We start from the raw sequence: 27580 nt of genomic DNA on the forward strand, positions 1-27580 counted from the left end.
ATGTATTCAGCAATATCTAGAAAGCATCCTCACACTGGGTTCAAAGCAACTGAGCTGGCTGCATGATTGATTCTGATAGTTTTCACCTGTATAACAAAAATATGAACCAGTTTTCCTAAGAAAATCCTCCATAAAGGCATTCCTCTCCTTAAACAGATAGCCCTTGCACCTTTCTCATATTCAAATACCCTAACCTAACCTTCCAGGGCTTCTGAATTTATTAACTTGGTTTGAATAAATATAATGTAAAAAATTTAGAAATACCATTAAATTCGAATTTACAATTACATACAATATTAGTAATGTATTACAACATTACAAAATTTATTTTACCTAACTTGCCGTACATTACAACTTGGTGCACTAGCACAAAATTTTAATATTAAATGATAGGTTTTAAATTATAACCAAACTGAATTTATTATACTATGAAAAAGAATACTAGGCTATCTACCCACAAATAGGGATGCTTTTGAAGAAGACTTTCTAGCCCATTCTCATGTTATATATGGGTTTAAAAAATAAATAAATAAATAAATAAAAGGCCATAAAGCTAAACTCAAAAAAGTCCTACAATAGTTAAAACTGCTTTTATAACTTCTTCCACCTTTTCTTAATGCAGAAATTAGGAAGCTACACATGCCCATATGAGTTTGAGGTCATAAGATAAATGATGAAATTAAACTTTAATTTTGCATTTACTTCAAGTAAAACCAAGCTGTGTCAAAAACCACTGTGCATAACAACATAGAATGTGGTTATTATGCCACTTCCCAAACAAATCCTTTTTGTAATGCACTAGAAATTACTGATGCAAATTCCTATCTTTCAGAAGTGAAACAAGAATATTTCTAAGGAAATAAGTGAAAATTTTAACATTTTAAAACTCAATGATTGATTCTCAGTAATTTTTCCAACCCTATTTTCAGTGAAATATGCAAACTAAAACATCAAAAGAATAGCATTAAAATTTTCAATAACTTTTAATGAAAATTTATGTTGTTCTTATTCTTAGCTTCTACATATATATATAATCAAAAGCAAGAAATAAGGCTAATAAAAAGATGTTAAGCCTAAATATGAAATCTATTTAAGAAAAATCACTAATATGCAATATTAACACCAAGAAACAGTTTTTTAAATGAAAGGCGGTTTAAAAAATGTATTAATGTTGCAATTGTTGGTTGTAGACATAAACTTACACATACAAAACTGATTTAAATTATTCAAATATCCAAGTTTTTTCCCCAAACAGTGAAGCAATTCTTAATCTTAAAAAGTCACTTTTTTAATAGTTTCAAAATTTAACTTTGTGTACATTCTCCTAGTAGCTACATTTATATATAGGGAAATGTTATATTCATTATAAAAAATAAAATTTAAAAAAAAAATCGGATAGGCTACAGATTTTAAATTATGTCCAAAGGGGCGTTTTTTTTTAACGTTTTGTGTGTTACCTTTATTTATTAAATATCATGTTCTTTGCACTTAACCATAAATTTCAGTTCAATAGCAATGTCGCAAAATAATTTTAAAATGAGCCTATCTTTAGAATTTCCGATACAGAGTTCTGCACGCTGAAGATACAAAGGAGCAAACGTTGTCCGTGAAAGCTGCAGATCATTGCTTCATATATTACCCTGATAACATCATCTGAAACTTTTTGTGAATGCTGTGGCAGAGTACATGTATGAGGAACTGGCAGATATTCACCTCACATATGATAAAGCAAAAGGAAATGGACACGAAGCATGAAGATTGTACGAACAGCAGTTTCCAATTAGTTGGGTACGAACAGCAATTTCCAACTAGTCGGATTCCAAGTCATCCAACCTTTTCCAATGTCAATCAAAGACTGCAAGAAACCAGTTCTTTTGCCATCTCAAAAAGCAATGCAGGACATTCATGAAATGCACGAACACCAGAAATGGAAGAGCGAGTTTTGATTAGATTTGAAGCAGCGAGTGGTGGCATAAGAAATAGGTATTTCTTAGCCAGTGCTGCGACATATTTTACCAAGGAACACATGCACCCCTGCCATGTGCAAAAAGTGCAATCTTTGGACACAGATGATTTTTCCTGCAGGGCAGACTTTGTGCAGTGGATGCTTGGAATGAGGAAAAGCAATCCACGATTTCTTGCATTAATATTATTCAGTGATGAGGCAACATTCAGCAGAGAAGGCATTTTCAATGCACATAATCAACATGTTTGGTCTGACAGCAATCTTCCACTTCACTACCCCTCATAAACACTAGCAGAAATTTTTTGTGAACGTCTGGGTAGGTATTTTAGTTGATTACCTGGCAGGCCCTTACATCATGTCAGACCATTTAACCGGCGCAACATATCGTATCTTACTGTAACAAGTGCTTTTGAGTTTATTGCAGGCTGTTGCACTCCCCAGCCAGAGACATGTAGTTTATGCATGATGGAGCTCCAGCACATTTTTCTGCCATGGTCTGTAATGTTTTGAATGTCACATATCCCTCATGATGGATTGGAGGTGGCGGACCTGTGGCTTGGCCTCCTTGCTCACCAGACCTCAAATCACTGGAGTTTTTCTTCTGGGGGGACACATGAAATCTGCGAAAAATGCAGTGGGCAAAATTAACCTGACACAAACAATCTTCAAAAAGGTGCGCCAATTGTTTGTTCCTTTGCCAATGTCAATTGTGCAACGACACACGTGGTAGGCATTTTCAGCACATTCTGTGAGTTTTTCACTAAACAATAAATCTCATTGTGCAACCTTTAGTTTCGTTCATTCACTTTCCCCACAATGTTGTAAGTTCAGGCTAGAGTTCTAATATTTCTTATTTCTGCCTCTCAGAGTGGAATGCAACTCTATGTTCTATCGTAATTATTGCTCGTCTGGATAGGTACTATCACCCCTCTTAAATTGTAAAAACAATTTAGAATCACTTTGTATATATGTATATTAACTTATCACATGGAAAAGAAAATAAATGGCAAGTCAGATTTCACTGCAAATAATTCTGAATACTGATTCTTAAATTCTGTTCATTTATAAACCAAATCAGAAAAATCACACAGTGAAGAAAAAAGTTAAAAAAATAAGAAGTAATGAACTCTAAATGTAAATTCTATCTGGGATTTCAGGTAGATGGACTAATAATAATAGGTATGATAATAAAATGCAAACTAAGAAAATCAATTGATAAATAAAATTATGAAACAAACTGCATTTACATGACACATAATGCTAAGTCTAATTTCTTAGAAAAAAAATACTTGAATATGAATAAATTTAAAGACTCTAAAATATATATATAAAAAAGAAAATGTTTATTCATATTATCATGCGACATTGCTTGAAACCATTTCTATGTATCAATCATAAAACACAAAAGACAACTTCTGCTGTCAGACATAGCTTCATATTTAGAAAACCATACACAAAATCACCTAATTAATACTTTTTTATCTTTTTAATTAAAACAGAGAAAAAAATCCCTTTCTTAATTTGAAAAAAAAAATTTGCTTTATAATTTGTGAAAATTTTCAAACCTATTGATTGAAGCATTTTCAAATGTTGAAATTTTAAAATAATTTATGTGCTAAGGTCGGAGAAATTTAACAACTTTGAAAACTCATCAAAAACTAGTAAACTATAATAGATTCCAGAAAATTTTCATTTAAATAATTTTTCTGCTCTGCCTGATAAAATAAAATTTTCAGATTATTAACTCATTTGCTAAACAAACAGAAATATGAAAATTATATAAAAAATTCACTTCAATATTAAATTTTAACAAGTCTAATTGTTGAATTTTGAAAAAACTGCTTCAATGTGCATATCTTCAAAAACAATGGCACGTCTGTTTTCTTAAAAGAGAATATGAATATCAAATTTTATAAACTTGTCTATCTCTGCACTTTGTTACACACACATGTATAGTTTCCTCAGAAAAATATTTAATAAAAAACATTTTTATTATTATAGGTGAAAATAGATGCATTTTTTGAAGAAGCACTGCATCTTTTGATTTCAAATCATCAACAATGACAGGTTAATAAAATTTATTTTTATCAAAAGAAACACTTCAAAGTTCTGGAATATTCTGCAGAAATACAGTTCATAGTATCACAAAGTACAATTAGTAGTTATGTATCAAATTACTATGAACATTAAACACAATGCAATGCAAAGTGTATCTAAAGAGAAAGCTAACTCAGATATATATCAGTTCATGTGGAACTAACAACTAAGCAATTGGCATCAATTCCTCTCTCTCCAGCCTTTAGCTTAGTAGAAACAATTCTAGTACTTCCGGCATCTCGAAATTACTGGAAAGTAATATGAGGGTCAAATTACAGTTACAGCTAACATGGTGGTCAATTACATTTATTCAATTACAATACCTATTACAGTGATACAGGACTGGACCAAAATGTCACCAAATGGTCCCTCAAGTTTGCTGATTTTTGGCAATTTCTAGCCAAATTTGGAGAAAAACTAAGTTACCAAAAAAGTTGTCTGTTTGACAAAATTTCGCCAAATTACCGAGATACCAGTTTACTCAATGTTAAATACATTTTCTCCTCTATTCTTACTATTTCAACATAGCTTCTCTCTGGAGACTTTTCATGTTGTGTTCCACAAGAAAAGTACAATTTCACAACCTGACATTGAAAATGCAACACCAAGAAGGGTTGGCCCAAAAATTATGCAAACTTCAGGGTAGACACATGTCACCGAGTTATAGGAATGATATGAAATGTGCACCAGCGCACGTTGAAGAAGCTTCAAGGGAAGGAACCTACAGAATAGTCGATTTTCGTGCTGTTATTTCTGCTAAAGAAATCATCATAGAAAATTTGTTCTTGTCTCGGAGGACACGTGTAAGAGCAGAGAATGCCAGGCCATCATCAACAAAGGCAATTCCAGCAGACAGACAATTTTACAATGGGACTGAGAAGGGCAGGTTGGTCCATATAGTAAATCTCAACTAACACACATCTGGAAGTATCCACAGTCCACCAGCTGTGCCGATGATGGTTGGAACATGGAACCATTGCAATAGACTTTTAAAGCTTGAATAAAGTTTATAGGGCTAAATACTTTGAAGAATAATTATATGTATGCCATCTTAAAGCTTAATTTCTTCTCCTTTTAGCCATATAGGTTTTATTAAAATATTTTCATAATTGGGAGGAATATTAATTAAATATCTAATTTCATTTAATATTTATTTCAAAGATTTTCTAAAGCATTGTTGTTAAACATGTAACATTAAACTGCACATGCCAATATTATGATTCTTAAATAAATTATTTTTACACTTGATTTTGATATATATTATTGTGTTAAAATGTTTTCTTCTAATAAAAGGATCCTAACTACTCAACTTTTGAAGCTGCAATTATAATTGTTTCCATTTTATTGTATATAAACTGACTCTGCATTTTTATGTATTAATCTTATATTGACTGAATTATTGTTTACACTATATATTTTTCTACATATTTCAATTGAAGCAAAATTTACCTTCACTGGGAAATCATACATGCTCTGTGAGAGTACTACTAAGTGAGAGTACTACTAACTAAAACTTAGTCATTATTAAGAAATACTTCATTTTAACAACAATGCCTAGAGCTGCGTCTTCCAAAAATTCAGTGAAAAATTCTCCAACAATTCTTAATGATACAACTACGTACTCATTGATTTAACTAAGGACCGCTATCAAACAATTTGATCCTTCCAAACTACCAATATTATCTTCAATGTCTTTAAATGTTGACCAACATGATGAAGATCATTTTTCTACCTGCACGACCACTGACCAATGTGATCGTCAAACTGATGCACCCACTCCTGTACCAAACACCGCAGCTTACGAAATATATTCAAGATGTTTGGAAATAAGCAATTACAGATACAGATCAAAATATGTACTACCAACAGTCATAAGACAGGAACTACAGGATTTACTCACAGCTCTATATCAAATGACTGTTTCTACAACTAGTGACTCTATCACTTCTGCCTCACAAGAACTTCACCAGAATTTTAGCTCAGCAAGTTGCATGATACATGCACCACAAGAAAGACAGCAAATCCCTATTTCTACACCAATAACGGAACAGTGCACAATCCAAAGTACTCATCAACAACTTTCGAATGTAGAGGAAAATAGATCAAAGGTTATTGCAAATCAGAATAACGAAGAAGTACAACACCGATGTACATATGCCCAGGCATTAAAATCAAAGCAAAATAATCCTGTACTCTTAATCTAGTGTCAAGAGTAATCTAGGTGAACGACGTATGACACATCTCCAAACTACCTGATAAACTGCAAACCATACTACCAATTGAAAAAGTGGAAACTCAAGAAAATAGTTCCCATTAAAAAAGGAGGAATTGTCGTATACTGCAAGACCAAAGAAGGTGTTGAAGAATTAAATAACTTACTCTAGCAATCTGAACATGCGCATAATATCATACCAAACTTTTTTGGAATAGAATTCCAAAAAAGCGACCACTAAAATGTACCTTTCATCAACTCCCACTAAATGCAACAGGAGAAGCCATTATAAATATTCTTTCAAGAGTAAAGTTCGAGACTGAAATAATACAATTAAAAGGATTATTGAATGTACACCTGTTACCTTTCATAAATGTATTTCATTGAAAACAATTCAGTATGGCTGGCATACTTGCTATATCTTCGAATTCAGAGGTGCCAGACAATGTGCTAACTGTCAAGCTTTTGACCATATAACAAATAATTGTCCATATCACTGTCACTGCACTTACTGAGGTGAAAAACACAGAGAAGTTGAATATCCTGCCAATAAACCAACTGCCAACTGCACCATAAATAATATATATTATAGTAAGCATTATTATTGTGATCATCCAGCAAATGCTCCGCATTGTCCATCTTACCAAGAAGAAGTAATAGAAATCTGTAGTAAAACTCAATATCAAAATTAAATAGAACATTTCTGTACCTCTGATCAAATATAATAAGAAACCAATAACTACAAATATCATACAAGCAAATTTTTGCAATAAAATAAAATGCCTGCAAATAAACTTACAAAAAGCTAGAGCTGCAACTACACATGCTACCTTTGCTGTCAATTATCAAGCTGATATCCTATTTCTTCAGGAGCTGTTTACTAGAGATGGAATAATAGTTGATCTGCCACTGCAAATGCGGTATCTTCTAAAACGCAGATATAAAACAACCTCCACGTGCTGCCATACTTATTTGTATCTTTGACTGGACCCCCGTCAATCTTGAAAATAGAAAGAGATCATGTAATGGTTTTCCTAGAAATAACTGGGCTTTCAATTGCTCTAATTTCAATCTACTCACCACCTACTGCTTCACTTAATGGAGATATACAGTTTTTAAATTCCATTCTTCGTTCTCACACTTCAACTAATCAGCTTATTGTCGGTGATTTCAATGCCCACAATTACAATACAGCAGATACTAAAGGCCGCCAATTAGAAAACTATATCGCCTCAAAATACAGTATTTTTGCAATAGGATGGCCTGACTTAACAATATCGAATCAATCCTTAGCATCATATATTCAAGAATGGACATTCTCTGATGAATACAGTCTTTCATATCATAAATATATAATCTTCCAAATCGCACAAGTTTCATCTACAGTAATAATCAAAAGATATGTCACCTGGGAAGAAAATTCAAATATTTACAGAGAGTATAAGAGGACACCTTTCCAGTATGGTAACACAGCTTCAATCCTGTGAAACAACAGAGAATATTAATAACTTTACAAATAGCCTCTTATTATGTAATTTATGCATTCATTCAATAAACGGCTGAGATCACGTAGTGGGGAGATGGTGCTAAACCAATTAACCAAATGGTAAAGGTGTGGTGCCTGTCTTCCCCGTTTCTAATCCTAATCCTAACCTACCTACTGCTCCGAGGTCCTAGGTCTAGGCTGTTCTACCTACTGCTCTTACAGTACTAAGATGCATGTTTCAGCACTCCGACAGGAAGAAATTCAGTTTGCGTATAAAACGACATTTTCTGGTCAAGATTTATATCTCCTGAAAGCCCTATGGAAGAGCTTTCCACTGATACTAGTTTCATTTGGATTCATCATACCACCTGTAAAATATTGTCATTTTTATTTTTAAGTTTTGAGAAATCAACCGTTAAACAATATTCAATACCTTGTAATAATGATAACACAGGTATGTGACCTTATAACTATATTATGAACTGGAGGTAAAGATTTACAATTAATATTTATATTTATCTTATAAGAGGAAATTTTGCTTTTTCCAAAAATAATATCTCAGAAATTGATAAATTATTTAATAAATTCTAAAATATATATATATATATATATATATCTTCAAAATAATTTCATAGCTATTAAAATTACATGATTGATACTATAAATATCTTATTTTATCTTTCTTAATTCTTGTAAAACTCATATTCCATATTATGAATTATTTCATATGATCTTGTAGAGAAAAATTTTCTCTACTATTTCATAAAAATTTTATGTAATATCATCAATTATTTCATTAATTAAATAGTTTTTCTTGAATTTTTATTATTATATTTCAATTTAAAATTTTTAGAACGCTATTGATGCCAACACCTTTATAATAAATTTAACTTAAGCACTTGCTCAAAAATAAATAAACATTACATTATAATTTAACATTGCATATTTCAACAATACTAAATGTTTAATTTTATTTAGATTTATTGATCTCTTTTTGCCAACAGCAGTATTTAACTAAACTTGCACTTCTGTATAGTTCAAAAAAAAAATTAGCGTGTTACTATAATTTACTTTATTTCATAATATCTACTTCATATATTATCTGTATAAATGATTACACAATATTTTTTTTAATTACAATTTTAATTTCATATAAGTACTCTCCAGAACTAGTTATATTAAGTATCAAGTAACAAAATCCATAAGCACAATATATCAAAAGATCCTCTAGTAGATCCTCTATAAATAATTCTGATTCAACAAACTATTCTATCAAAACTCTAAGTGCTAGATTACAATTTTGCTCTCACCATCAACCATGTCTTCAATGTCTACTGATCAGAATGCCACCATTTTCACCTCAGATGAGAATAATCAAAGAGCAATGAAAATACAAGATGCATATGATGAATGCATGAAATTATTGGAAAGTGACAATAACCATAAAAGGTATCTTCCAAAGGATCTATTCAAAAAAATCAAAACAATAGTAAAACTTTCTAAAAGACTGTGCCCTAGATATCAATACAACTGCAAACCTGGGATCTATTCTACTAAATCTTATTGAAGCAGCAACTGGATCAAGCCAAACACATTTAAATGATGCATCCACCTCTCCAATGAACAATTTATCATCAAAACAAGTAGTTATGAATACAAGTTCTTATTTACCGCAAGATGATCAAGAATTTTGCAACTACTCAATCAATGAAAAAAGAAGATCATTAAACTAACAGACAATAATTATGCTCCAAATGCAAATAAAGAACATTCCCGATCACTTTACGGAATTCCTTTACATAAAGAAGAAATCAACCAACAAACACACCTTACCTGCTCACGACCTAAATTCTTCAACTGATTATGATCACTATCTAAGCCAGACAACAAACAAGAAGCATCATCATGAAAGCTGCCTTAGTGCACAAACTGTGTCAAAGGAGTACCAATTAACTAACTTCATAAGATAAAATATCTACTGTAATTTCCGGAAGAAAGGCCGCATCAGCGTAAACGTCGCACTTGAGAAAAATGGCGGGGAAAAAATTAAAATTACACAGAAACGCTGCATCAGCTTAAATGCTACAATAGATTAAATTTAATTAAATTTCACGTGACATCGTCGTGGGCCGTATAGATGCAAAATCTCAACCTATGTCCTGATATATGACATATCAGTTAAGAAAAATGCATGAAATGAAACCATGACTCAAAAATAAATTAAAGGTAAGAAATGTTGAAAATATATTTACGTTCATGAATATACTTATATTTACCCACTAAAGAAGTCCATATTTGTAATACTCAGACTATATTTTAAAAAATGTTGCAACAACGATATATTAAATTTGGATGGCAAAAGGAAATTTTAAATTTTACTTACGAAAGGAATTACAGCAAACTATACATTACATGAAGCCATCAAAATCTGATTCTTCACTACCCGAATTAAAAAGATTTAGTAAATCCTGATCTAAGTCCAAGTCTTCCAGATCGTCACATTCATCCTCTTGGTTTACAGTCTTCTTATCTAAGGATATAATTTCAGCTTCTTTGAACCCTGCTATTATTGACGATGTTTTTACCCACTTCCATGCACTTCCTACCCACTTTGCAACTTCTTCATAAGATGCTCTACGCAATTTACTGCTTTTGGTATACGTATGCAATCCTTCACTCATCCAACACTCCCACCGCTTTCGGACTTCAGTTTTGAAGGATTTATTACCTGACAAATCTAATGGTTGTAAGATTTTTGTCAAACCACCAGGAATTATTACTACGGTCGTACACAATTTTTGACATCTGGTTTTCACTGACTCAAGTAAATGAGCATGCATGGAATCCATTATTAATAACCCTTTTGGTTGGAAAAAAAGATCCCTTATGACACTGCCAAACATTTTGTAGCCACACATGCATGACTGTTTCGCACATCCAGTCGTTCTTGGTTGCACAAATAATTACGTCATTAGGAAAATCTCACTTCAGAATAGTTTTTCGTCTAAAAATGATCATAGGCTTTAGCTAGTCACCGTTTGTGGCATAAGCTAACGCACACATTAATGACGTTCTTTCAGGCCCTGTCGTAAGCACAGATACAGTTTTTGCACCAGTTTCATCAACAGTTCTGTTTGCAGGAGAAACAACGGCTCATCCATATTTATTATCTGTGACTGAAGAAGTTTTTTTTTTTTTTTTTTTTTGGTCAATAATATCTGTCACATATTTTAGAAAAGATGCCTTTTTATCCTGCCAGTCCATTGGTAACTGTTGCCTGACTGTTGTTCTAGTACACACAGAAATATTTTTTCTTTTCATACATCTGCTACACCAGCAAGGCCCTCTTTTGAAATCATTTATGTTCATTTGCTTTGCTATAAATTTTACTTGTAAGCGAATTTTTACAGTCGAAATTGCCATTCCTTTTTTTCGTTGCTCCTTTATCCAGTTTGCAAGGTCATCCTCTTGATTCGGCCACCTTACAGTACCACTTCTTTTGGCTCGTTTCTGTTGTGGCATATTTTTAAGTTCTTCTTTTTCAGTTCTCCAATGTCGAATACATCTCTCGTCCACTTCCAACTCTCGAGCTGCTGCTCTATTTCCAATTTGTTCAGCATGTGAAATTACATTAAGCTTAAAACCAGCAGTATAACTTCTGTACTATTTAGGTGACATTTTCAAAAATTTTTCCGCTCCTTTCTTACTTAAAAACTATCCAACAAGTACTTGTACCCAAACTGATGGGATCTGTATCTGGCATAACGCCAAGAAAATTCGATTCATGCTGAAGGGGAAATACATCAGAGTTCGTTATTGCGAGGCAAGTGGAGTCGTGTCCGCCTTTGAGTAATGTTGCAGAAAAGGCAGGGGTGGGGAGAGGATGGGTCCTAGAAGATTCATCAAATGGCAGAGGAGAGAGACTATTCAAAATGATGAGAATGCTGATTTGAAAGGGGGAAGAATGTTATTGTTCTGAGATCCCGTTTTGGGTGAATAAGGCATGTATGTCCATTTAAGGGAAAGAATGTAAACAAAATAACGTTCACAAAATGCAACTGAGTGGTCTTTTGTGTGGGAAAAGTACCAATCTATGTACAATGACAAGGCCATCCAAACTATATACAATGACAAAGTTATTCAAATTATGTTCAATGATCATCATAGGAAATATTTTATTATTAGTGCGGCTAAATGCCACATGGGTAGAAACGCTGCACCCGCTGAAAATTTAAGTTTTAAACACGTAAACGCCGCAGTGTTTCTTCCGGAAATTATAGTACTTTCCGTAATTTCCGAAATTATAGTACTTCTGATTATGAAAATAATTCAACAAATCCTATGCTGATGCTTTAAAGACTATGAATATTTCTAAACGTAATCAACTACCTACCCTAATAATTTTTCCCAAAGAAAACATGACTAATCCAGAACTCCAAGAGAAATGAGAAAAATACAATACAATTAAAAATACTGGAGTGAAAATCAACAAAATTATCCATATTAAAAAAGGTGGAATAGCAGTCTCTTGTTCTTCCAAAGAAGACATTCATAAAATCAACTCAACTTTAGAAAATAACGACAAAATCAACCATTTAATTACTTTAAAAATTCTGACCAAAATAATACCAAAATGTACCATCAGCAATTTACCTAGAAATACTACAGAAAAAGATGTAATTGAATTAATTACTAAAAATGTTAAAATTAGAAGTTTGCATATTAAACCTTCCTTTAAATTGAACAACAAAATAAATCCAGCCAACAAATGGATAACAGACTGTACTCCATTCCAAATCTTAATGAACAAAGGCACCTTTCACAGTGGATGGAGAAGACAAAAAAATAACAGAATTTTTAGGAGCTAGAAGATGCTACAAATGTCAAGACTTCAAACATCCCTTCAAATACTGCAAATATAGGAATTACTGTTCTTTTTGCAAAGGAAGCCATAATATTACACAATGCAATGCCAACAACCTCAAGTGTACTAATTGTAAACTATCAAATTATGTAAATAAAACTAATTTCAATGTCAGTCACCCAGCATATGCACCCAACTGCCCCACATACCAAAGACAAATAACGAAAATCAAAGCCAGAACTGCATATAGCGATATAATCTAACTATACAGGAATACTGCCTACTATCTAGAGGCACTGTAAGAGCAACTTGAAAACAATCACTAACAGATAAACAATACAATGAAGCTATCTTTGCATTCACCACTTCCTGCAACTCCAGAAAAGTCTCAGGAGGTCACAATTGCTTTTGGTTTGAAAGCATTCAATAAATTCATTCCTAGATATTCTAGACAGATATCCAAAAAAAAAACCTATTACTGAATGAAGATAATATGGCAATAATAGTTGCTGATAACTCTGCTGTTGTTATTCCCATGGACGAAATTGTTGATAATGAAATTAGTTTCAGTTCTGCGTTCAGTTTGATTAATTCTTGGAATGTAAAATCATATATAATAAAGCAGATGGCATTAAATGCAGTCATACTAATAAACTTGAGATCAAAACTATGAGTTCAAATGATGAATCTAGATTCTGACAAACAAATAAACAAAATACAGAAGCCATGCATTTACCACTTCATACTTTTCCAGAAAAGTATCAGGGTTTACACAAATGTGCCGATATAAAAATGTTAAATGCGTTCATAGGTCTTCATCTAGACTCGCATCCAGGAAGACTCCAGAAAACTCCACAATGTGTATTCAGTAACAAAAAATAAACAAAATACAGAAGGCAGGAAGACTCCAGATAACAATGGAGTATCTACTGAATATAGTTTCATTTCAGAAGAACCTTTACAGAATTAAGATAACATGGCAATTTTTAATGCTGAAATTTACGCTGTTGTTATTCCCATAGATGAAAGAATCAATAATGAAATTAGTTCCAGTTCTGTGTTCAATTTGGATAATTCTTGAAATGTAAAATGCAATAATGATCTTGTCAACTCATGAACCTACATAACCTAAACCTATGAACTAATACGTATCAATTCAGAAGTCAAACAACAAAAATCAGCGTTACATTTTCAAAATTTTCGCAGGACTAGTTTCGATGATTTTACCGAACCACCATCCTCAGCTGTAAAACCGCAAATGAACAAGATAGGAAATAATGATTAGATAAGATAAGAAAGCCTGAACAAGAATAAGCAAGTGGCGACATCTGTTGGTGAAACCAGAACTAAAACATAATTTCTTTAAAGGCCGAAGGCAAAGATGGATTGGAATTAGGATCATTAACTAGAACAGAAAGATTTTCTTGAATGTGAAATGCCTCGAGAAAATCCAGTTCTCCAATGGAAGGATTTTTTTTAATAATTTTAGTAGCAGAAAAATTGAAAGTGTGATTTTCGGACCAACAATGTTGAGCAACAGAAGACTTCTGTGTTTCCTTTTTTCTAACATATGCCTCATGTTCCTTGATGCGAAATTTTAAGGCTCTCCTAGTTTGGCCAATGTTAATCAAACCACACTGTCAAGGAATCCTATAAATACCCCAAGAATTCATATCCGGAATGGGGTCCTTGAGTACGGAATTCGGAATTTTATTGATGGGAGAAAAAACAATTCTAAAGTTAAATTTCTGCAAAATATGTGCAACTTTATAGCTAATTGATGGAAAGAAGGGAATGACAACAGAATTTTTATAATCTCCTAAAACAAGAGTGTGCCTTTTAGTGTGTTGAAAAGAGAATTTTTTAACTGTTTGATTAATAATGTTGGGTGAAAAGCCCCTGTCAATAGCTATTGCTTTTAAATAATTTAGTTCTTCATCAAGGGCTAGTTTGGATGAGCAAACTTGAAGAGCATGGAAAACATAGGAATAAAATGAAGCTAACTTTTGTTTAGTCGGATGACATGATTTAAAGTGTGGTGGAAGGCAAACCGATGAAGGCTTACGGTAAACTGTAGTACTGAAGTTGGATGTGTTACGTGTGACCAGAATGTCGAGAAACGGAAGAGAATTGCAAGTCTCAAGTTCAAAAGTGAACTGAATAGCAGGATCAATAGAATTCATTGTTGAAAGAACTTTATTTAAATCATCTGTATTACCTTCAAACAGGGTAAAAGTATCGTCTATGTAGCAGAACCATGCCGGGAAGTTTAAAGTTTCAAACAATTTTGATTCATAATAATGCATGTAGACATCGGCCAGGATGGGACTGAGGGGGGCTTCCCATGGCTAATCCCTCGGTTTGCTTGTAATATTTATTTTGGAAAACAAAATTTGTTTGTTTCAAACAGAGTTGAGTGAGAGAAATTAGCTCATCAATTTCGATGCAAGAGAAATGAAATTCGCGAAGTCTGGTTTCTAGACATCTTAATGCACCCTCCACTGGAACATTGGTGAATAATGATTTTACATCAAAAGAAACCATGAGTAAATTTCTAGGAGAAATGTTTTTAACCTTTTTTACAAACTCTATTGAATTTTTTATGGTGTAAATGTTATTGTCTAATAGAGTTAAAAATCTAGAAACTAAATATTTAGCTAAGGGATACGAGGCAGTACCTAAATTTGATACAATAGGGCAGAAAGGAATACCACTTTTATGAGTTTTGGGAACAGCATATAATCTGGCACAATTCGCAACAGATGGGTTAAGCAAATGTTTTAAGTTGCTTGAAATGATTTGTGAAGATTTGATCGCAGTTTTTATTTTTGACAAGTCTGAAGGTGAAGGATCTTTAGGGATCGGATTATATGGTCCTTTGTTTAAGAGTTTATGTATGTGTATCGATGTAAGTGTTCTTATCCATGACGACTATCTGTTCATACATATGAATATACATATGAACTCAACATGGTCTAGGACTATGAACTAAAACTATGCATTAAGAACTAGAACAACGAACTTATCAAAATTTGAAATATACAAAGGCAATGCCCATTCAAGCTAAATTTATACTCCTATGTATATACGTCTAAATTATTCATACAAATTTTATGTACATTCTTATGTATGCTACATTCTTACATACACTTTATGTATATTACCAAATTTCAATAAAATGCTGTATGGCACAGTGGGAAGGGGGGTAGCTTAAATAGAAGTGCAAAAGGACAATACCTATTTTACTTATAGAAATCATTGGGTGTCATTTTAGAGCACAATAATATTTTCCAAGAACATGAAGTAAAATATAACACTAAAATATCAGACTAATTTTACTTATAAATATTTAAAAAAATTAGAATTTTTGTATGCCCTACTGCTTGTAGTTCATAATGTGTTTAAACAGCTAGGAAAACGAATGTAAATTAGCTGGTCATTCTTCACGCAGAAACAATGTACCCTCATCATAACATGTTCTAATAAAAATCAAAATACAATCAAATGGTGCACATTTTCAAAAGAGGTAACAGTTAACCCTTTCAATGCTTTTAAATAAAAGTTAGGTGAAAAATTTGCAAACAAGAGTTGCTACCTGAAATGCTACCAGACTGGTCCAACCTATAAGGGTATGCCACAGACACTAAACTAGACTGAACGCAGCCAATTTTTAAACATCACTTGAGAATTTCAAACATTTTCCCTAAACCTCTAGGGTTTTGGGGAAAATTTTGGTGAACCTCTTTTGCAGCTTTATACGACACCTACATAGTTAAGGACATTTATAGTTTCATGAAATTTACAAATGCCATGACTAGGAGCACAAACATTAATGCACCAGTAATAAAATAAGAGCATTTTCATTATTAGAATAGATAAACCATTTATGATTTAAAACCTTGTGCACTTGTTGGTATGTTGATTAATAATCCTGAATTAAAAATATTCAAACAAATTTTCAGCTGATTTCTCCATCTACAACATAGAGATCAATCAATCAATTAACAGTTTTAGAGAATAAATATTATATTCAAAATATTCAATTTTACCTTTAAAGAATAATCATCATCATGTTTGCTACACTGGTATAAAGAGCAACTCATTCCATAATGGTATAAATCACCACAGCTATTTAAGAAAAATGCAATATATATAAATTATGGATGATATATAGTAGTGATATTATTATTATTACAGACAGCATTAAAATAATATTACACTGATTGGTATGTTTAAATGTTGTTTGTTAATACTCTTCCAATGCAGTATGTAATGTTCTGTATTATTCAGGGGCGTAGCTAGAGTTTCCAGCACCGGACGACAACTGAAGAATTTGTGCCCCTTCTGTGTGCCAAGAATGGAAAACATTTCATTAAAAAATTTTGCAGTGTCAATTTGATGCCCCTTCGATGCTGCGCCTGGAGACAGATGTCCCCTCTAGCCCCACTCTAGTTACGCCACTGGTTTTATGAGCAATTTTAGATGGTTAAAGCATTATTTACAGCTCCTTTTGAGAAATGATTAACTGTATTTACAAAATTTTAATAAACTAAAACTAATTTATGATTCACTTTTTTTGAAAAATGGAACAAATTCTGACATTAGAATGAATTATTAGAATTATGAAATTAGAAACACGTTAATTCATGTTCATGCTACAGTGAAGCAAAACCTTGCTTCTGTAGATGAGAAGAACGATTAAAGCAACTGCACCTTTTGAACGACTATATCTAGATTTCAAAGGTTAATCATACAGGCTATGACTAAATCTAGGTATATAGGCTACCATATACGACTAAACCTAAATTCAAAAATTAACCACTTATAGTTTCCAAGAACCACTTTCTTCTTACTATAGTGGACAAGTTTTTAAGCTTTGCAATACCCTGACCTGATATGTCATCTGCTATTGTTATTGCTCATCTGCAAAACATGTTCTCAATTTTGGGAATGGCAGCCTACATAAATAAAGTACCTTCATTTATGTCTCATTAATTAAAATTCTTTTGACTTTACTTGGTATAGCAACAAGTCACACAACTGAATATAATCCTAATAGGAAGTGTCCATGTTGTGAGGTATGATAGAATCACAAGGAAAACTGCACAACTGGCACTAAAATCACAGAAAATGGCAATCAAAAGTTTAGGAGGAGTTCTACAGCTTGTTTTCCAGTTGATATGGTCACTCTTATAACAACAACAAAAGCTACACCCCCATGAACGCATGTTCATCCATACCAGAAAAATCTTAACAAAGAATGCTTTTTACCTATATGGTTAACACAACCTGGAACAATATTAATGAAGAACTATAGACAAACTAATATCAACCTATTGTGCACGAAGTACAGCTCATTGAGTCTAATTCAGATTATGCTTAAGTTAAACTTCTCTCCCCTCCCCCTTTTTTTGTCAACTTGTGATCAATTTTCTAATAAATAAGGATCACCATGTTACTCTGCAGTGGATTCCAAGTCATTGTGGATTTACAAATAGCGAATTTGCTGATACTCTGGCCAAGGCTGGATCTGTCCTTCCTCAACCCAATCCTCCTGTTGCTATTACAATGCTATGAAAAGCATTGGGGCCAGATGTGGAACTCATCTTCAGAAGAAAAATGGGGACTCTGTGAAGAGGAAGCTTTTGGGTCGTTAATGGAGAATCCCATTCCTTATGACATACCTAGACCTGTCAGTGACACTAATTTTAGATTAAACCTGGACATGACTACCTCATGAAACACCTACACAGATTTGGTTTAGAAAATTCTCTAACTTGCCCAATACATGATATTGACAATATATGTGGTGACCTAGGTCTGATGTAGGATAAAAAAAAAGTAAATAAATGTTAAACTTCCAATGGTCATGAAACCAATGTTTCAATATGACATTTGACACCCACAGAAAATACTCCTATACATGTCCATCATATAAGGTTAGATGAAAACCAGCAATTTTCAGATTATTTTGTTCAACGGAATAAAGATTTAGAGGTTGAAGCTCCTGAATCCACCTAAAAAATTACTAGAAAATCAACTGAATTTCCACGAAGAGGATTCACAAGGCAATGATGATTACTTGCATGAGAGTGAATCCTTGCATCCTAAAAGGCAGAGACATCAGTTAGCCTTCTTATCTGGCAGACTATATTATTGATTAATAACCTTTGAGAAGGGTGAATATTATTATTTTCAGCATTAAAATTATATTACATAGGACAGCAACAGTTATTATTTGTTTAAATGGTGGTCTCACAATGTAGCACATAGCATTCTGTTTTATGTCCAGTTTCAGTTGATTACAACTTTATTAGCACTTCTTTTGAGAAATGATTTACTACATTTAAAACAATAGTCAAGAATATATACATTAAAATAGATGAGAATATCAGAGTTTTATTCTTATGCAGAAGAATACTATTTAATAAAATTTGTGATACAGTGGAACCTCGAGATACGAATTTAATTCATTCCAGCATTGACCTCATATAGCGAATTTCTCACATGTAGAAACAAACTTCCCTACTGAAGATAATGGAAATCTAGTTAATCCGTTCCGCACTCCCAAAAATATTAACATAAAAATCAATTTTTCTAATAAATAACACTTGTAAATAATATAACCGTAGTTTACCTTTATAATAGTTTCCGACATTGATTTTCCTTTTAACTGCCTCTTGTTTATCCACACCAACAACAGTTTCTTAATATCTTCTAGAAGATTTGGGCAGTGCTTGGAAGCAACAGCAACTCCTTTGGCCACATCCAATTTCTTAATTTCTTCCTTCTGCTTCAGAATAGCGCAGATTAATGTCGAACGGCTGCAAGTCTTCGCCAATTCCATCCCTCTTACACCACACTTATGTTTGTCTATGATTTCGTTCTTAATTTCAACGGTCATGGCTTCCTTCTTTTTCTTTGCAGCACTATCTGAAGCAACAATCTTCTTTGGAGGCATCATGAAACAATTATTTTCACATTAAATGTAAAAAAACAAAAAAAAAAACAATTAACTCACAATCGCATAGACACATAGATCAAAGAACACCGAGTGATCTGGCAAGGGGTTCTCCAAGTCGAGCCAGATCGAGAAATGGTGCCACACATACCAACAGCCTGGCTGATTACTCATTACTCGAGTCAAAGTTTGAATTTAGTGACGAATTTTTTGCTCACTTTCCTCATCTAGTATATAGAGGTACTCATACCTCGAGGTTTCACTGTAGTTATTGCATTAAAAAATTAACATTCATAAAAGTTTGGTATAGCAACAAACAAACTAAAAATCAAGATTCTATACCATACGTTATTTTATTTATTTTATTTTATTTTATTTTATATATATATATATTTAACAAGGAAAAAATGTGTGATCATTGAGTATAATTTTAAGCAAACATTAAAACTCAAAACTCCAAGTTTTCTGATCTTTTATCATGAAGTTTTCTATATATTTTTTGTGGAAGTTCATTAGTTACAAATGTGTGCATAAAAACCACAGAATAATCCAAATATCATAATAAGTATACATAAAAAATTAAATGAAAATTATATATATTATAAAAATCTACTGTTGGTATTTGAAAAAGATTTTAAATAATGAAAATAAATTTTACATAAACTTTTGCTAATGCTTGGTCAAAAAACTTACTTAGTACATATAACATTACTACACATAGGACACTCAAAAAGAGTCTTTCCATCTTTAGCAACTCTATATATCATAGGACAATCAGGACTAGGACAATAACTAATATCATCCTTGTTTCTGATGAAGAAGTCCAATGATTTTTTTAAAACAATTTTCTCCAGCAGTTGGACTTGCTTTGTTGCCCAATACAAATCAGCAAGCACAATTGGTGCACTGCAACCCTAAAAATAAAAAAAGAATAAATATTATGCATATTTTTTTCTCAACTATTATTATGCAAAAAAAAAAAAAAAAAAAAAAAAAAAAAAAAAAAATTCTCAACTATTCTAAGTACATCAAAATAACAACAAAACATTTCTCTGATCATCATTTGATTAATGTATAATTATGTGTAATATTGAAAAATAGAATCTACCCAGTAAAAGAAAGAGCAATAACAAAAAACTTTCTTTGTTAACATTTACATTTTTACATATATTTTATGTTTATTTGTGGTAGTAAATAAAAATTAGCAGGATTTTACTTTTTATTGTCTTTGTATTCTTTTTACATATACCATATTATCTATCTGTTACAAAGACATATGCTTTCAATAATGGAAATTTTTTTATTAACATTTTCTGCACATCAGTAAATCTATATACGACTATCTATCTTATATACACTCATGTCCATAAATTAAGGATAATTCGGAGTCACGTAGAAATCAAACTCTAAAATAAGTATATCACCTATAAAATCACTACACACATCTTCAAGAATCATATACAAATTTCAGGAAGTAACCAGACGATGGTACAATTGTGACGATTGTGACGATGGTACCATTGTGACGAACCATTGTGACGATGGTACGTCACAATGACGAGAGTGTAAGAGAGTGATATATAAGTAACACAGGCAAAGAAGTAAAATTGTTCGCAGGCGCTTTATAAGCATTGCAGTGAAATAACTGAATAGTTATGACACAAAGGATGCATTTGGATGATTTTTTACGTGGTAGAATTATCGGCCGTCTGGAATGTGGGCGTACCCAAATGGAAGAATCAGACGAACTTGGAATTGCCCAGAGTGTCCTCTCCAGACTTTGGCAATGATTCCAAGATGATGGTAATGTGAGTAGACATTACAGCACAGGTCGCCCCAGAGTTACAACCCCGAATGAGGACCGGTATTTGGCAGTTACTGCGAAAAGAAACAGGCGGAGCACAGTCTCAGACCTGTCTCTTCAGCTCTCTTCAGCCACTGGTACGACAGTTTCAAGGCAGACCATGTGCAGATGCTTAGGGCAGATTGGTCTATATGCTCGTAGACCTGTCAGGTGCGTTTCACTTACTGCAACTCACTGTCACCTGCGATTAGCCTGGAGTAGAGAGCATGCATTGTGGACACCCCAACAGTGGGCTTGTGTGATGTTTTCCGACGAGTCCAGGTTTAGCTTGCAGTCTGATTCTCGCCGGACTTTCATGTGGAGAGCTCCAGGTACCCGTTACCACCAAAAAAACATCATTGAACGACACGGTGGTGCAGGAGTGCTCGTTTGGGGTGGAATTATTCTGGGTTCCAGAACTGACCTGCATGTTCAAAGTGGAACCATGACAAGCCAAATCTATCGGGACGTCATTCTGAAACAACATGTACGTTTGTTTCGGGGCGCCATGGGCACACAATTTGTGTTTATGGATGAAAACACCCGTCCTCACCATGCAAACATCGTAAGCGGATGCCTTCAATTCAGAGGATATCACCCGTATGGACTGGCCAGCATTCTCACCAGACGTGAATCCAGTAGAGCACGTGTGGGACATACTTGACCGACGAGTTGCAGCCCGTCAACCTCCTATTGCATGTCTACCAGAACTTCAGAGAGCATTGTTTTTTGAGTGGTGTAATAACCCCCAAGATCAGATCGATAATTGGATACTCAGCATGCCTAGGCGTTGTACGGACTGTATTGTGGATCGTCTGGGAGACATACAATGTATTAACAATCATACCAACCATGTAATATTAGGGTTTTTTTTTTTTTTTTTTTTTTTTTTTTTTTTTTTTTTTTTTGTAATTTGCTCCAGGGAGAAAAAAAATCGCTAATTTTTTTAATAATATCAAACATATAGCATCTTTTTTTGCTCTTTACCATTTGTTTAATAAATAAGCTTTACAAATAAGTCAAATTTGTTTTGCTCCTAAATCTTCCTTTGCCTGATTTTGGATTATCCTTAATTTATGGACATGAGTGTAATTTATCTATCATAATATATTATAATAACTGTTACATTAGCTACATTCTCTTATGAACTATCCTAGAACAAAAAGGATCTTCATTTAATCAGATACACCAGCAAATACATATCAAATATAATGGATCTTCGTTCTAAGATCACACTGTAGTGATTTCAAAATTACACACAGAGTCACATCATCCTTTAAACTGATATCACATCTACAAGCTATCCTCAATAGTTTGACAAAAGAAATATTTCTTGGAATCTTCACTTTTCTGATTGTCTGAATATCCAGAAAAAGTTCTTTGGTAAAAACCTAGGCGAGACAGAGCTCCAAACAAAACATTTTTGGTCCAGCTGCAAAATATCCCCATACCTAACTAGGATATCGGTTTCAAAATATCAGTTTTGGCTAGAAACCCTCCAATGGTAGAAGAAGCTCATTTCTCAGAAAAGTTTTCCTAGCATTTTGCCTTGCCACATGTGATACCGCTTATTCTCATGAATATGATAGACTAAAGTACCTTATGTCATGATACTTGATGTACTGAAACATTAAAGAATTTCCATACTAAAGCATACAAAACTTGACTAGTGAAAAAATCCTGATATTTTGGAAGTCATTAAGCCAAAAAGAAAAAAAAAGTAACAGCATTAGTTTACATGCGATTTAGATCAAATATTTATTTCATTTAAAAACTTGATTCCTTTAAAGTTGTTCAGCAAGAAAATAGGTACTTTTACAATAGCTTTCATGAAACACTGATGCCAAAATTATACATAAAAAGTATAAGGTACTTTCTTCCTCCTTCCGGCATGCCTTCGTGGTGTAACGGTAGAATACTGAGCACATATTTGAGAGGTCCAGATTCAAGTCCCAGGGGAAGTCATTGCACATTTTTTTACTGCTTCTGCTTCAAAATACCTAGTGACTCTAAAAAGTGGCGGTCGAACTAAAAGATGGTATACAATAGCATCAACACCAGAATTTGCCAATTGGTTCCCCTAATCCCCATTTGCCCTTTAAAAGGCAAAGTATATAAGATATTTCCTCCCTCCTTCCAGCATGCCTTCATAGAGTAAATAATCTAATGTCTCTACAAAGACTAAATTCAAAAGTTCTGATAAACTAAATTATATTTACTATTAAAACAAGTGTTTCCTTCTACTAACCATTAAATGCAATGAAACATATCAGAGAAAAATTATTAAACAAAATTATTTACTAATTTCCTTCTTTTTTCAGCATTCGAATGAAAATATCTGAAACTCTAAGCACAGCATAATTTCAAAGAAACCCCTCTAAAAATCATTTTTCTAGATTTTACGAAAAAAGTAAAAAGATACATTTTTACCAAAATTTCAGGATTAATTTGAGAAACATCAAATCTGAGATCTTACCCTATGGAGTTGCAAGGCTAAGCAGTAACCATTGCTTAGCTGTTAAAAATCTGAATTCAGAAACTACAAAATCCAAGTTTGAATGCTTGAAAAATGTATCACGGGTTATAAAATCTCTTCATAATACAGAAGAAAATATCCTTAAATCGCGTCAAAATGGTTAATTTCATGGCACCATAAAAAATTCCTTATTTTAGAGGAGGGATTTTAAAAAGTTTTTTACGGTTGCATTTAACATACGAAACTCTTTTAGAGTTTAAATTTAACATAGTGATAAATGGTAATAATCTATTTTTGAAGAATTACTAATTTTAAAAACACTTATTTACATCAGAATTCAACAGAACAATAAAAACTTTTATTTAAAAGCAATATTTTGATAATTATTACTTGTAATCCAACATTTTTGATAATCAATATTTGTGCTAAAATTTCTATTAATAATTACACATGAAATTATTAGTATCCTTTCCTCCGACATCCTTCGAAATAATTTTTAAAACAAATATCATTATTCAAAATTAAAATAGCTAACATTGAAACACATAAAACACACTAAAAAATAAAATACTACCAACTTACCACACAACTTAATGGGAAATCACTAGAATTTTCAAATAAATGTAAGATGCATGTTTTACAGTAAGCATGGCCACAATACTCCAAACGATAAAATTCATTCAAAATTTTATCATAGCATAAAGCACAAACTTCATCATCATCACCATCATCATCAAGGTTACCCAACTCCTTGGCTACTTCTTCTACAAGTTCTAAGCACTGTCAGAAGATATTAAAAATTTCAGAATATAGTACATTTATATTAAGTGTTTTGCATAAATATGAAAAAGTCCTACAAAAACTTTATTGGGAGCAATTTGAATTTCATTATTCTTTAGTATTTTCAACCAAATTAAAATTTTAAACTTCAAATACATATAAAATACACTGCTGGCCAATAATATTGCAACACCATGAAGGAAAGCAAATAAAAAAAAATAATAAAAAAAGATATTTACTGCCTGTAAACAGTATGGCATGAAGACAAAATGATTAAATTTGTGGTGCTACTTCGGTAGACCGTTGCACGGATTTTGGCGATTTGTTGGCGATTTTTCTTTTGGCGAGTAATACAACTTATGGTAAACCCATTGATGGAACCCATTGATGGATAAGTTATTTATGGTAACCGATACTTTGTTGTCATTTTATTTAAAAAATAATGTGTTTTATTGTGCATAAATTCCATGTTTTAAATATTATTTATGGCTTCTAAATATTAAAAATCAATTTAATTTTGCATTTTTATTTGAAATAAAAACTTTATTGTTTATCATATTTTATGAAATTTTATGTTGTGGATGATGTAACCAATGACGTCACCTTACTTTAAAAGTAATTGGTTTTTATATGTATAAATTTAATCTAATGTTTTAAACATTATTTACGGCTGTTAAATATTAAAATACAATTTAATTTTGCATTTTTTTTAAAAAATGGTTTTATTGTGTATGAATTTTTAAATAATTTTAATTCTAGGAGTGATGTAATAAGCTCTCTGATTGGTTATAGAATATTTGTGCATTAACGAGCTGTAATCAGCTCCCTGATTGGTTACTGAAAATTTGTGCATACTCCGAATTCCTTGAAAGATGTCTTCAAAGGTGTTATTTAAATTATGATTCTGATTTTTTTTGTGGTACTTATCAATAAGCAACAGGTTAAATGACTAAAAAAATGTAAGTACATATTTTTCCTTTATTTTATAATTGCATACTTCAATTTTTTGTTGAAAAAATTAATACACTATTTTTTATAGCGGTGTTTTTATTCTCTTTGCTATATGAAAGTAATAGTAACCTTACTTTAGTATTTTATACTCATAGTAAATGTATTTATTTACGCTTGCTGCCATCTTAAAAAGCGACATTTTCAACAAAATATTAATCCATTACTTTTAACGATATTTATTTTTTTTTAAAGTTTCGAATACTTTACTATGCGTAAAAACAGCGTTTTTCAAGATGGCTGACGTTTGTAAAAATCGTGCCAACACAAATTGCCAAAATCTGTGCAACCATCTACCAAAGTACAAATTTGTAACACAAATTTGTAAGAATTTTGGAGGTTTACAGGGGTGTGAAATTAATACAAACTGCTGCCACCCACGGCAGCTAAAACAGCCCTTATCCCATTTGGCATGGAGTCAAACTGGGCTTGCATGACAGAAATGGGCAACTGATTCCATGTTGCTTCAAGTCTATGCCATACTTCATCAACCATATTAGCTGGAGAGGGCGGGCCAGTCTCTCAGCAACCCACAACCAGATGTTTTAAATGGGTGACAGATCTGGAGACAGTGAAGACCAGGACAGCAATAGAATAACCCTTTGTATCGAGGAAGATCAGAACACGACATGCAACATGTGGTCTTGCATTATCTTGTTAGAACATGGCGTTTGAGAGCCTCGAAGATAGGGCACAACCACTGGACGTAAGATGTCAGAAATGTACCCATCTACGTTCAAATTACCCTTGATCTGAACTTAAGATGTGCATGTTATGTACTCAATGGCTGCCCAAACTATCACACCAGGTGCATGGGCCCTATACTGATATCGAATGGAAGCAGACGACATGGGGGTCTCCTCGGATACTCCAGACACGTATACAGCCATCAGAATACTGCACATAGAACCAGGACCCATTTGAAAAGGTGACATTGTGCTCTCCTGCACCCAGCTTTATCATCTGGTGCACCAGAGTCACTGTCTCTCCCTATGCTGCCATGTCAAGGGAAGCCGAATTAATGGTGGCCCTGCTGATAGTCCACGTTGCTGCAAACATCGATTCACCTTACGAGCTGATACTCAGCATGCTGCAAACATACCCATTTCCTGACTAATGGTCCATGATATGGTCGTACGGTTTTGGACGGTTGATCTCACAATATATCTGTCCTCTCTGGCGTTAATCATGGGAGGGCGCTGATATCCTGCATGCCATTTAGTAAGACCCTCTGCAATCCATTGTTTCCATATTTGTATGACAGTGGTTGGATGTCAACTAGTGCGACCGGTGATATCATGGAAATGTAATCTACACTTTCGATAGGTAACGATCCTGCCTCTATTCAATTTCGAAACTTGCTGGTAAGCATTTTCACTTCTTTTCAAGGCCTAACATGATATTTTAAGCAAACTCCAGAATGAGAAATCCACAACACAACTTTTCTTTTATACAGTGCTTCAGGTGTCATTTCTCCCTCCTGCGGCATCTAAATGCACTGAAATACTATTCATTTGCATATCCCAACTTCTTCATTTCAGGTGATTTTTTGACGTTCATCAGATCATTCCTTACCGGTTTTGCAAATTTAATGGCCAGCTGTGTATATACATATTACTTCAAATACTTAATTGCTGAAATTCAATTTCATGCTATGTACAGTTTCAAGATTAACTTTGGGTTTTGTTGCATTTTTAATTTATACAGAAACTTTTGGTTTCTGTACAAATTACACATATGACATCTAGTAATACACACTACAGCATTCCACTAATGATCCTACACAAATGCTCAAAATGCACCTATACCAACCAATCATAGAGAAACACAGCAGTTTCTCTTGAACTTTCTGATTGCCAATTTAATTACTACATTCAAAAGTCGTTA

At 32.9% G+C, this 27580-nt stretch overlaps 1 protein-coding gene across 1 annotated transcript in view; it reads right to left on the reverse strand.

Moving 5' to 3' along the window:
* The window catches only part of LOC118198431 (uncharacterized), a 199768-nt gene that overhangs the window by 10525 nt on the left and 161663 nt on the right, over positions 1-27580 (reverse strand). The window contains exons 3-5 of the mRNA XM_085811041.1: positions 24488-24685; positions 20280-20500; positions 16675-16753 (exon numbers count right to left, since the gene is read on the reverse strand). Coding sequence (XP_085667167.1) covers positions 16675-16753; positions 20280-20500; positions 24488-24685 — 498 coding nt within the window. The remainder of the gene's footprint in view (positions 1-16674; positions 16754-20279; positions 20501-24487; positions 24686-27580) is intronic.

This window comes from Stegodyphus dumicola, chromosome 2 (assembly GCF_044657685.1).
Source record: "Stegodyphus dumicola isolate Sdum_Otavi_A_Nest chromosome 2, ASM4465768v1".
Lineage (NCBI taxonomy): Eukaryota > Metazoa > Arthropoda > Arachnida > Araneae > Eresidae > Stegodyphus > Stegodyphus dumicola.